This window comes from Trachinotus anak, unplaced genomic scaffold (assembly GCF_046630095.1).
Source record: "Trachinotus anak isolate AG129_WGS33_773 ecotype Australia unplaced genomic scaffold, CSIRO_AGI_Tana_v1 ptg000012l, whole genome shotgun sequence".
NCBI lineage: Eukaryota > Metazoa > Chordata > Actinopteri > Carangiformes > Carangidae > Trachinotus > Trachinotus anak.
Window position 1 is genome coordinate 9434695 of NW_027273863.1, and position 12806 is coordinate 9447500.

General features: G+C 41.3%; 1 protein-coding gene across 3 annotated transcripts in view; it reads left to right on the plus strand.

Annotated features, from left to right (window-relative positions):
- Window positions 1-3614: 3614 nt before the first annotated feature.
- pkn2a (protein kinase N2a) overlaps window positions 3615-12806 on the plus strand; it is a 29433-nt gene continuing 20241 nt past the window's right edge. Inside the window, exons 1-3 of one of the 3 annotated variants that reach the window (XM_071492448.1) lie at window positions 3615-3872; window positions 10985-11149; window positions 11653-11788. In XM_071492448.1, the coding sequence (XP_071348549.1) occupies window positions 3852-3872; window positions 10985-11149; window positions 11653-11788 (322 nt within the window). In that variant the 5' untranslated portion in view covers window positions 3615-3851. Of the gene's footprint in view, window positions 3873-4297; window positions 4320-8317; window positions 9458-10984; window positions 11150-11652; window positions 11789-12806 lie in introns of those variants that run through there. The other 2 variants (XM_071492449.1, XM_071492447.1) reach the window with 2 other exon arrangements.

Here is a 12806-nt window from a genome sequence, read left to right on the forward strand (position 1 = left end):
ATTTTTACAACTAAATATAACATGAGGTTTTCATTTATTTTACACACACACACACACACACAGCAGTTTCTCTTGTTGTGGTAGTCAGTATCCTGCTGCATTAGAAAGTAAATGGAGACCAGTACATTAGGAGCATGTTACGTAAAGTGAGAGGAATCACCAGAGGAGAAAGTTAATATGAGCCAGTGCTGCCACTCAGTGTTACTCATCCCTGCTCTCAGAAAATCCCTGGACAGTCATCAGCTATTGGGCTCATCCACATTAATCTGAAATCGTTCTCCAGTTACAGCCTCTTGGTTTTGGCCCTCTGATCCAGATAATTGGGACAATACCCCCCAACCCCTCTCCCCCAGGCTGCCTTTTAAAATTTGACATTAGGTTTAGGACTGAGCGTTAACCACTCTTGAGGCCCTTTATGAAGTAGTTACAGGAAATCTAAACTCCCCAAACTTCACATCTAAAAACATTGATTTTATCGATAAGTACATTTTAAGTCTTTACAAGATTATTTATCCAATATCTGGCTACCGTTATGTTATTTGTGATCAATTTTCAAATTTGATGCCTGTGAAGATGCTGCTGACTGCCTCTAGTTCCTTAAGGTTGGATCTAATGGTCCAGTAATCTGCCACAGTTATTTCCCAGCACAACTGACACCCACCATCTCAATGTGTAAATCACCAGGGAAGATTTTCAACAAGTACTTTGATTTTTTTTTTTTTTTTTTTTTACAGTTTAGAAAACGGTAAACAGCTAAGCCTGTGTACACTTTTGTGTAGAATTGTCAAGACTTATAAATAATAAGTTGCCCACCACTCCAACACTTCTTTTTTTTGTTTCTTCACCTGGATGTTTGACCTTCCCTGTGCAAAACGATGGATGTGCTGAGTTAGACACTTTCACATTCACCTGCCGAAGGGGGATCTGCGTTCACCTTAATTCTGAATTTATCAATTGGATGTACAAGAACGATGTTGCAACTTAACAGACTGTTCGTAAGCCAGTTGTGATTCAATATAAGGTCATTTATCTTTCTTGTGAAAAAATATATCAGGCACAAAAGATTATTCAATGCATAGTATTTTTATGTCCTAAAACATGTTTGGGGGAGATCGTAAATGCATAAATTATTCTAGTATTTTATCTTTTATTAAGAGAGCTTACAAGAGAGGAGGAAGGCGTTACCTAAAATATGTTACCTATTTAGTATCAAACCAGCGCACATGCATTTAATAGCTTTTAACAAAAAAAATGACCCTATAATATTCTGATATTAGATACAGCAAGAACTTTGACTTTTGAACTGTAGTACAAGGTCTGTCTGTGCAACACTAGCAACTTCACTGTCAATATTGGGTCATAATTTAACTGATCATGGGTCAGATAACCATACATTGAAATCACAGCTGTCAAAATTTGTGTCTCCGTCTAAAAACAGCATTTGGTGAAACACTGGACCTAAAACAAGGAAGTCACCATGGTGAGGGCCTCACACGCCGAGACCACCAGGATGCTCCTAAACCACACGCTTTTCCCAAGAAACAGATTATATAATTATGCATCGCTAATCTAATCTAATACTCAATTACACATAGTAATTATAGTATTAATCAGAGCAATAATCCTCATATTTATTGTAAGATAAGTACATTGCTCATTCAACTGTAGAAACAGAGGAGGGAAACAGAGCAGAGCACCACAGACATGTTGCCCATGTTTCTGATAAAAACAGATATTAGCAGATTCTGATTAATCTGCTAGAACAGAAACAACATCACACCATATCATCTCCATTACCTCTCCCGCACCTAGCCCATTCAGCACAGGTTGTGGCTATTGCTGACTGTATTGATCTACATATGAACGTCAGAGCCGTCACGTCCTGTCTGCAGCACCTGTCCTCAGTCATCTTCTGGAGAACGTCACCATGGAGACAGAAAGACAAAAGTAGAGCTCTTTGTGGATTTTAATGGGAACACATAATTCATAGGTTCGTCCAACAAGGCCTCTGCCACTTTTTATGTGGACAATGCTGAGTTTAGGAATGTGCAGCCGGTGTTGTTGTCCACACCGATAAATATTTGAGACGTTGCGCCATAAGCACAGAGAGTGCCCAGTCTCTGAGACATATGGCTTGTGATGACTGTGTCCCTGTGGCTTATGTAATGCAGCGGTAAGTCTCCTCACTGAGGTGAGACATGTCATGCGCTGGCCCCATTGGAGAAGACTTAAGTGTTTTCCCTGTTGCTTCTTCGTAACAGCTTCTCCTGATCCATCTGGCTTGACAACTCAAAAGTAAACTGTGACTCCTATTTATTATGGCAGCTCATGTTTGCTGTGCAGTTCTGGTTGTCAGCAAATTTGTACAGCATCTGCATGATCCTCTGAATACAGTTTGATGATCATTATTAAATTGTTAAAGGTCTTCCTGAGGTGCAGTCCCCTGCCAACTAACAACAAGTACTCAAGTACAGTTTTGACGTACTTGTACTTGAGTATTTATACTTCATACTATTTTATACATTTCAGGGGCAAGTATTGTACTTTTTATTCCATTACACTTATTTAATTTCTGTATTGACTGGTAGAAACTATATGACCAACTTATAATGATCACTTCATTGGTTTGACAAATTAATAAGGTCAATAAAGTAATGATGGCGAGCACGACTCAGCCTGTAAAAACAGTTGTATGATGTCTGCTGTGGTTTGTCTGATCTATCAGAGTAATGATGATGATATTGCAGACTACAAATTTATAATAGAAAGTCTGCTTTACAAACTGTGGGGCACTGAGCTCTTAGATGTGGCCATTTGCCAGGTGAAAAGCTACTGGGTGGATTATGGGAAATGTAGGAAATTGCCCTCACTTGGGATGTGGAGCCAGGATATTTCAGGCTCTGCTGCTTTGATTTTTAATAATCTTTCTCTAATCTCCCCCAGTTTTATGGAGGTGCAATACTAATTGCTGGAGTACCATTTAAAATGCTGTTTACATCTTTTTGCATCCATAAAATAATACAATATCACACTCTGAAAAGGAGTGGAAAATCTATTCAAATATATGTGAATAAATTAGACTTTGTGTTTTGATTTTGTGACGCTTCCTCTCCACTACAATTTAGAGAGGGAAGGGATTTTATTATTCTACTGCATTTCCTGCGTACTTGAAAATAGCAGTGTCTCATTACTTGAAGAAAACACATGATCAAGTCATAAAATATCATGCATTGTTATAAATTAAACTACCCAACAGTAAGCAGATAAAATTTCATCCACCTTCAACTAAAACATTGCATCAAATGATATAACATCTATAAATATAGACCCTTTTGGCAAAGGCCATTCTGCATAGTGACTACTTTTTTATACTTTGTTGCTGATAAAATAAAAAATATTAATAATAATAATAATAATTCCCCATGTTTGTGTTAACCTCGGATGATTTGAGGCTGTCAGCAGGAGGTCGGGTCAGCCTGTATGAGGTGTTGGTCAGATGTGTCCGGGCTGGGAGCAGCAGCAGCAGCAGCAGCAGCAGCAGCTCCTCTGGGCGGACGCTTCCACTGTAACCACCGCCTCTTTCTCCAACTGCACTGGGACAGACTTCTGCTTCAGCTCTTTATTTATGAGCACCAGTCCGCCCTCCGGGACCCCTCTAGGACGGCGTGACCGCACAAAACAAGTGTGAAGACGACATGGGAAGCCCCATGTACCCGAGATGACGGATGGTTTGGTCAAAATAACCTCGTCTTTTTGTCGCCAGAGAGGGAAACTTAAAACAAGGCTTGTTTTTGGAGTTCCACCTCCCCTCCTCTCTCCCCGTAGGATTTGATTCAAAGGCGAAAACCAAGATGGCCGCCGATTCCGTGCAGGTAGGAAAAGTTGACAACTGTTGCGAAAAGTGCGCGAACTTACTTCAGAGGTTCAATTATAAGTTAGCAAAAAGCTTTATTTTATCAAAGCCGAGTCGCTACGGGTCTCTAGCGTTGAATTTAAGTGAAGGGCCTCTGCTGGATCCCAAAGGGCTGTGTGGGAATTATCCATGGATTGAGGCCTGGGAAACAATTATCCAAACTAACTTATCCTTGAACCTTCAGGGTTCAAACCGGCGGCTCCGTGCGGAGGCCGGTGTGTTGATAAACGCCGCGGCCATTGTTGAAACGTTTCTGTCGTCTCCGCCGCTTGAGTCCAGGTCAAAACGAGGCTGTTGGACGTGAACGTACAGATCTGTAGCCCGACGATCAGTCAACCTGCCTGACTGCTGAAAGACACGCCGTCTGCCGAGTGTCCGCGCCGGTGTTTCCTCTCCGTGTGCATCGGTAATGTGAAGAAAGTGAAGACTGCTGCGGTAAAGAGCCCAGGGTTCACGGGTCTGCTCATGTTTGCCTGACGTAAAGTTTTTTCAAACACCTTACAGCCCGGATAAACTTAAAATATGTCTCCATTAGTGTAACAGAGTGAGTTAATGTCTAGTTCAACATGCAAATGCTCTTTTCTTGTATGCGTTTTAAAAGACGAGCAAGTGAAAGTAAGGAGGACAGTCATGTCTCATTATTGTGTGTGGACGGTCATGTCTCATTGTCTGTGGACGGTCATGTCTCGTTGTCTGTGGACGGTCATGTCTCATTATTGTGTGTGGACGGTCATGTCTCATTGTTGTCTGTGGACGGTCATGTCTCATTGTCTGTGGACGGTCATGTCTCATTGTCTGTGGACGGTCATGTCTCATTATTGTGTGTGGACGGTCATGTCTCATTGTCTGTGGACGGTCATGTCTCATTATTGTGTGTGGACGGTCATGTCTCATTATTGTGTGTGGACGGTCATGTCTCGTTGTCTGTGGACGGTCATGTCTCGTTGTCTGTGGACGGTCATGTCTCATTATTGTCTGTGGACGGTCATGTCTCATTGTTGTGTATGGACGGTCATGTCTCATTGTTGTCTGTGGACGGTCATGTCTCATTGTTGTCTGTGGACGGTCATGTCTCATTATTGTGTGTGGACGGTCATGTCTCATTATTGTGTGTGGACGGTCATGTCTCATTATTGTGTATGGACGGTCATGTCTCATTATTGTCTGTGGACGGTCATGTCTCATTATTGTCTGTGGACGGTCATGTCTCGTTGTCTGTGGACGGTCATGTCTCATTATTGTGTGTGGACGGTCATGTCTCATTATTGTGTATGGACGGTCATGTCTCATTATTGTCTGTGGACGGTCATGTCTCATTATTGTCTGTGGACGGTCATGTCTCATTATTGTCTGTGGACGGTCATGTCTCGTTGTCTGTGGACGGTCATGTCTCATTATTGTCTGTGGACGGTCATGTCTCATTATTGTCTGTGGACGGTCATGTCTCATTATTGTGTATGGACGGTCATGTCTCATTATTGTGTATGGACGGTCATGTCTCATTATTGTCTGTGGACGGTCATGTCTCATTATTGTCTGTGGACGGTCATGTCTCATTATTGTCTGTGGACGGTCATGTCTCATTATTGTGTATGGACGGTCATGTCTCATTATTGTCTGTGGACGGTCATGTCTCATTATTGTCTGTGGACGGTCATGACTCACTGATTAATGTGGTTTCACTTGAGTGACGTCAGACCTGAAATAAATCTTTCTGACTAAAAATATTGTCCAAGTGTTTCAGCTCATCCAAAACTTTATCTAATCACATTTGAGGTGCAGTCAAGCACCTCTTTAGCAATGTCCTCTCAAATTCACTCTAAAGCTAAGACCAGTCTTACTCACACTGTTATTCATGTCCGTGGAGGGGAGGGTGGTGGTTGCAGCAGATAACAAAGCTGACACTCAGAGCAAATGAAGTATTTTATTTACATGTTTCCCAGGGCTGGTGCGGACTGAAACTGGTCACGGAGGCGACAGGTGGTGATGTCCTGTTGCTATGTCAGTGAGGCTGTGGCTGGACCAGATTAGTCATAATTACACTTAATGTTAACATTTATTTTATTTACTCACCACAGGTGCTTGCTCTGTTCCTTCATCGGTGACATGTATGGATGACCCAGCCTGATGAACAATATTCTCCGCCTTTGGTTCATAAAATGAAACTGTCAAAGTCGCTCATATTAAACTGAGAACAGTAATGGCTGCTAAGCCCCTGCAGGTGAAGGCTGGACCACCCTTTTCCAACTGAGTATGAGAACATAAATGGATAAAGACACCCTTTATTTGGGATCTCATCACAGAGGTGGTGTGAGGATAATAACTAAGCCAATCTTTACGCCAAGCTTGGAGATGTAAAGTTAAACTACTTTGAGACTAAAGTTGTCATCATGATTAATTATAAGAATATTATACCAATATTGATGTACATCATGATGAAGCAAGTGGATGCTAAATCACATTTATAATAATCGAACTGATGCTCTGTGCAGTGAATTGTGTTCCACTCTGGACACATACAAAACAAAAGTTTCAGAAACAAATTTTGTTGTTGTTTTGCACAACCAGACAAACTTTCTAACAGCATTGTAGCTCTGTTGCAAAGAACATCGACTGAATCGACCAATATTAATGTACATTTAGCGTTTATAGTATGAACTAATCTGCAGTGCTTGTCCTTGTATAGACAATATGTATGTGTTGTGAACACCCATCCATTTAGTTGAACTGACCTTTCAGTTTCTGCTGGCATGCTCAATACTTATTATGAAGCAATACCTGACTGACGGTGTTTGTTTGATCATGTTTGCTGTCAATAGCAGACGATAAATGACAATATCCCAAGCCCAGGCAGCCATTGTATTCCCAATGATATCGTATATATTTTTAGTAGGACTTAAAAAATACTGAAAAGACCTCTTGAAGTCAAAAGAGTTAAAAGGTAAAAGAAGTCAAAAGTTAAAAGATGCCTCTGTGTTTAGCAGACCAAACCAGCTAAACTGTGGTTGTGAATATGTAGAGGGCCCGGATCAACTCAGCGGAGCAACAGGTGCTTCAGTGCAGTTTATTGCTTGCGGACTAAATCTATTCTCTGTCCAGCTCAGACATGACCGTCAACACTGACCTGAAGTACAAGTCGTTGTCTACAGTTTGACTTGACATGGGATATGAGTAAGGCTCATGCAAAAGCTGCATTTGTAGTATCTACGTTTATTAGCCTGTGTTGCTATTTCTGGTCGCAGCAGAGCACAAGGCTGCGGCCATTGCTCTGCAGCCAGCTGTGGGGTAAGACGGCAGGGTGTCAGGTTCTAGGCTGAGATAGGCCTTGTGCAGAAATGGCAAAGGGCTTGGCTTTTTTAAGTAAGAGCCTGGATAGTGGCCTCAACTTTTCCATTGTCCTATTGTCTGAATGGAGCTCTTGTTATTGGACTTGGAGCTTTCAGGATTAAACAGTAAGTTAACCTGCTTACCCTTGAGGTTCAGACCTAATGTTTGCTTTTACCACGCAGTTTCCTGTCACATCTTGGGCACTAAAAGGGCTTTTTGAGAAGTTCAGCACGTGTAGGTAACAGCTGCCTTACCTTTTGTAAGAACATTATCAACTGATTTATTAAATACAAATCTTAGATGACAGTCGGCAGGTCAGCTATACATTAAATTATTTTTTATTTTAAATAGAGGAGCATTTTTTCTATCATACAAATTAAGCAGCCCTTCTGTTTTAGTAGTATTAAACAAAATGTGTAGGCACAGTGTACTAGATAGAGTCTTTTCATATGTTGTGAGCCTTTGAACATTACACAGAGCAGCTAACAGAGCCGCACTGACAAGAACAAGTTCCCTTCATCCATCATAAACTGTTTGCATTGTGCTCTGAGTGGAAACATTTGCTTACAATTCAAGCTTCACTTGTCTTTGAACCTAATAAGTCTTGAGTCCCCGGTGTGGCGTCATTCCCCTGACTAGGCAATACATTCAAGCAGCAAAAAATGATAAGGCTGTGCAGGTGACAGAGCAACTCACGGAAGTATTGCAAGCAGAGGTGAAACCAATCCTGTAAATGAGCGCCTGTTCTCTGTCTTTGAATATAGTTTCTTTGTTTGATCTCAAATGAAAACGCAGGCCTTGTGGGTCTACGAGCTGATTTATTTCCCCCTTATCTGATTGGCCTTTCATGGATTTCCTTGCATTGTTGCGCAGTGAAATAGGCCCTTTTGGGTGTCCTCATGCTGTCCTCATACCACAGTGGGCAAACACAGTTACAGTGCAAACAAGTTTTGCTGGGCAGTGAGCTGAAGAAGAGAGCTGCCCCCCCCCCCCCCCCACCACCACCACATACACACACCATTCTTCCACTTTCAGGAGTTGTGACCTCCATTTTACCTATGAGTCATCAAGGAGCCTCTGGACGAGGATATGTGCAGACTGTAGCTTCCTCTGAAGTGAGCACCTATAGAGAGGAGAGTGGGGGATTTCACAAGAGCTGGGTGAGGGAAACACTGAGCCGATGGAAATCTCTTATCTTAGCAAATATGATGTCATTTCCTGGCATAAATCTATCAGTCAGGAGTAGAGGAGATGGTTTCAGGGTTTCTCCCAGGTAGCTGTTCAGCGGAGGTAGTAATCCACCAAATCCTGTCTGAACTCATGATAATTTTATGGACAATGGTCTAAATACTAGCCAAGCCAAATAGGATGACTTTTGCTGTGTGAAAATATGGCCTCTTCTCTTGGAGAGGGGGTGCAGGTGGTTTTTGACCCCTAAAATAAACCTGGATTCTCTGTGAAAACGCAGCATGAATAAAGGATAATACAGCCTGTATGTTGCTCTGCTGGCTTGTAACTTATAGCCACCATATTGGCTGTATATGGTGGCTTTTATCATTTAGTGACATCCTTTGAATTCCAGATGAGCTCTCGGGGTTTAAAAAAAAAAAAAAAAAAGATTTGTTTTTACTAGTCAATTAAAAAGCACCATCACCAGACTTCACTGTACTCTGCATTGAGACCTGAACTCTATTCTCTACTCTACATTGGATCTTCTTGTAGTTGTTGGGGTGTCGTTTCAGAGCTGCTTCTCCTTTCCTCCACCACACAGGTTGCTTTCCACGGGGGAGGACACAATGGACAGCCAGTGTTACGTTTTTAACTTGAGTTAATTTTAGACACAGTCCTCTCCCTGGAGTGAGATTAGGTCCCATTCTGGGCTGCTCTGACCTCACTGGGTGAGAAGCTAAGAGGGATTTGGCTGTCGCTGCTCAGACGGTTTATCTTCCCTGTTGATGTCAATGGTCCATGTGCGAGAAAGAAAGCGCAAAATGAGAGAGCCAGAGAAAATCAGATACTAGCGGAGTGAAAGAGCGAGGCTTTTGGACGGAGCATCTGTCAGTAGTAGCTTAAGATGTAGAATATCATTGCTCCTAGTAGACAGCAGAACTTCAGTGGAGTTCGTGTGCGGATAGTTTAGCTGGTCAGCAGAACATGCGTGGACTGGTTTGTTCAACTGATTTAGAGATGGAGTTGGCCGAAACGGATGAAGTTACGGTAAGGCAGAAGGATTAGTAAAGGCTAGAGGTTTTGTTTTGTTGAATCAATCCACCTTTTTTACCATTAGGCAGTTGCTTTTAACATTAAATGGAAGCAAATTTCATGAAACCTAAATATAGATATGTGAATAAGAAAGTGTTTCCCTTCCTTTATAACACAATCATGATGGGTTAAATGCAATACGACAAAGATCTCGTGGTAGTCACTGTGTGGTGATGTTGTTTTTCACATTTCATTTGGCATTTGTTTTATGAATGGAGTTTAGCTCCACAGATTTGGAGCGAAGTTGGCACAGTTTCAGAGACTTTCAGAGTACAACGAGTTTTGGTTTAGCTTTTGCAATTTAAACACATGAAGTTTATCTGTTTTCTGGAGGGACGTACAAAGTTTGATTTGACTGTTTACACAGATTTTTTTCTAAATATCAAACGTCATGGATGTTTAATAACAACGTCTTTACATAACTAATTGAGCAATTATAATTTTACTAAAGCGAGGGAAGCGTTTATGTCATGGTTTGTAATTTGGTTTGTTTAAGCTATAAGGACTCATTAAGGTTAATATTTGTATGTCATAATTGTAACCTTGTAACGCCATTAAAACTTCATGTTGCCAACTTCAAATTTAAAATGAGAAGATATTTTCAACCTAAAGGTCTCAGATTCAAGAACTGTGTAATGAATGAAACAGCCTTCAGATAGTCACAGATGTATTCTCTGATCAACTAGTGGAGCGTCAACAGCACACCACTGTATGTTGACCTTTGAAACTGAAGCCATTCAGGAAGTGACTCCTAATCCCTCTTTAGTTAAGGTGACGGCTTTAAGGATGCAGGTCAATGGTGACTGACAGCAACAGTGAAAACACCACGTTCAGAGGTTCGCTCAAGTTCAAAACACACCACTACACTGGGTTGACCTCAGAGCTCTCAGACTGGGCAGCCAGTGTTGAATCTCTGAGCCTCACAGGTTATCGTCAGTACATTTCAGTCATAATTATAAGTTTCATTCATTTTAAATATGTTCAATGAAAAACATTTAGTAGAAAAATGTCATTGATCACATGATGATCGGAATCAGATCACACAGGTTTTACATAAAATTCACCTGTTGTTATTATGAGAAACTCAGTGACCGCTGGGGTGGGATGCCTGTAGCTCTTCTTCTGTTGTTATCACTTCTTTACTGCTGAGCAGGCTCTCATGACAAAGTGGAAAGTCATGCTTTTTATGAGGCAATAAAAGGCTTATTTAGCTGTGCTGAAACATTGAAAGTTGCAACTCCTTGACAGTTTACGTTGATAAGTTCTGTTGGTTAAATGCTACTCAAAAAATGCCAGTGTGCAAAGTATTTGTTGACTGATTCACTGACCTCTGTGTGTCCTCTCCTCCTCTTTCTCTGACATCCCATTTTACTCTTCCTCCTCCTTCTCCTCCCTCACTGACCTCTAAATTACATTCCACATCTTCCTCTTATCTCCTCCTCCTCCTCCTCCTCCTCCTCCTCCTCCTCTCCTGTCCTCCAGGGGGATGCCAGGGGCCAGATGGTGGCAGAGCGACTGGGTCTGGGACACAACCTGGACCTGTCCGACACCATGGTCCAACAGAAGCTGGACGAGATCAAGGAGCAGATCCGCCGCGAGATCCGCAAGGAGCTGAAGATCAAAGAAGGTGCAGAGAACCTGCGCAAGGTAATGTCACAGGTTCAGTTTTACAGTAGACAGTCTTTCTCTTGAAAGTGTACTCCAGTGATTTAGTATTGCAATTCCATGAAGATGGGCCGTTCAAAAGAGAGTGAATAAAACAAGGATGATCAAAATCAAAGCAGCAGAGGCTAAGTCAGCTGATTTTTTTAACAGTAGTGCAGGTCAGGCTTTAAAAACACTCAACTACTTTCTCATTATGCAACTACTAACATAATTTCATTAGACCCTCTTTGTCCAGTAAATGCCCAAGTCTTTCAAACTCCATGCTGCTAGTTTGTAGTCTTCAAGGCCAAACAAAGACATGACAAAGCTCCTCCAGAATCTCAGAAAACATTATACAACAGTTTTCACTGACTCAGTTATCCTCCTAATGACTAGACTAAACTGATTTTTTTATGATTACAGTTGGTGGAATATCCTCATGAGTCTTCGTTATTAGAGAAAAATTGTCAACTTTTCACAATTCTCCCCCACTCCTCTCTCCTCAGGTCACCACAGACAAGAAGAGCCTCGCTTATGTTGACAACATGCTGAAAAAATCTAATAAGAAGGTTGAGGAGCTTCACCAGGAGCTGCAAGAGCTCAACGCCCACATTGTAGTCAAAGACCCTGAAGAACTGCTAGGTAACAACAGTAGCACTACAGTGAACATTAACCCAGTAGTAAATACAGTTGACATGCACTGATGCTATGTTATGCAGTGGTTCCCACAGAGTTAGATTCTACTTGTGGTGTTAGCTGACACATGATTATTAAATAATACCCTATATAAGGTGCTCAAATGCAAATATTCTAATTTCCAAGTACTTTGTGACAAATAAACAACCAAACAGCTCCATTGCTTCATGTTGTGCCAAACAAATAACAACCCTCACACACATGGGTTAGATTGAGTTGGTGAGGTTCTGTTAAATACTGAGAGAGAGAGAGAGAGAGAGAGAGAGAGGGGGGGGGGGGGGGGGGGGGGGGGGGTTGAGCAAATCAGTGCTCTATAGCTCTACGATAAGATAAGATTTTATTTATGTGGGGGAAAAAAAGAAAATCAATATGAGGTGTTAAATGTTGATATTGTGGTGCCACAACTAAATCAGTGTATAGGAGACACTCAAGTGTAGCACTGTTAAACAATATACTTTAACATCACTCATATTTCTGTATTAGAGCATGGAGTTGTAAGGTTAGTTATGTATTAGAGGAGATTAGTAGACTGACAAAAAAATAATTGGCAACTGTTTTGATAACCCGATACATTTTTTTTTTTTTTTTTTGTCAAACAAAAACTACAAAACACGTCATGGTTTCAGTTTGACTTGTGAGATTTGCCAATTTCTTTTTGTGAGTGTTGGACAAGAGTGTTTACAGTTAATCTCACTGACAATTGTAATCCAGTCCTGGGCTGGCGGGTTTGTCTGCAGCAAGTTCCACATGATGGAAAGAAGTATTTAAATTTCAACCGTCATCATGAACCTTGAGTTTATCAGTGCACAGGTGTAATGTCACAGAAGAGCAATCCTCTTCTATTCCAAGTATGTTCATATCTTTAGCAATCTCTGGCAGAGTGTAAAATATCACTGAGTAAATAATTTTGGCTGTGTTGTGTTAGAACAACACCTATATAAACACGCATACACAAACACACAGA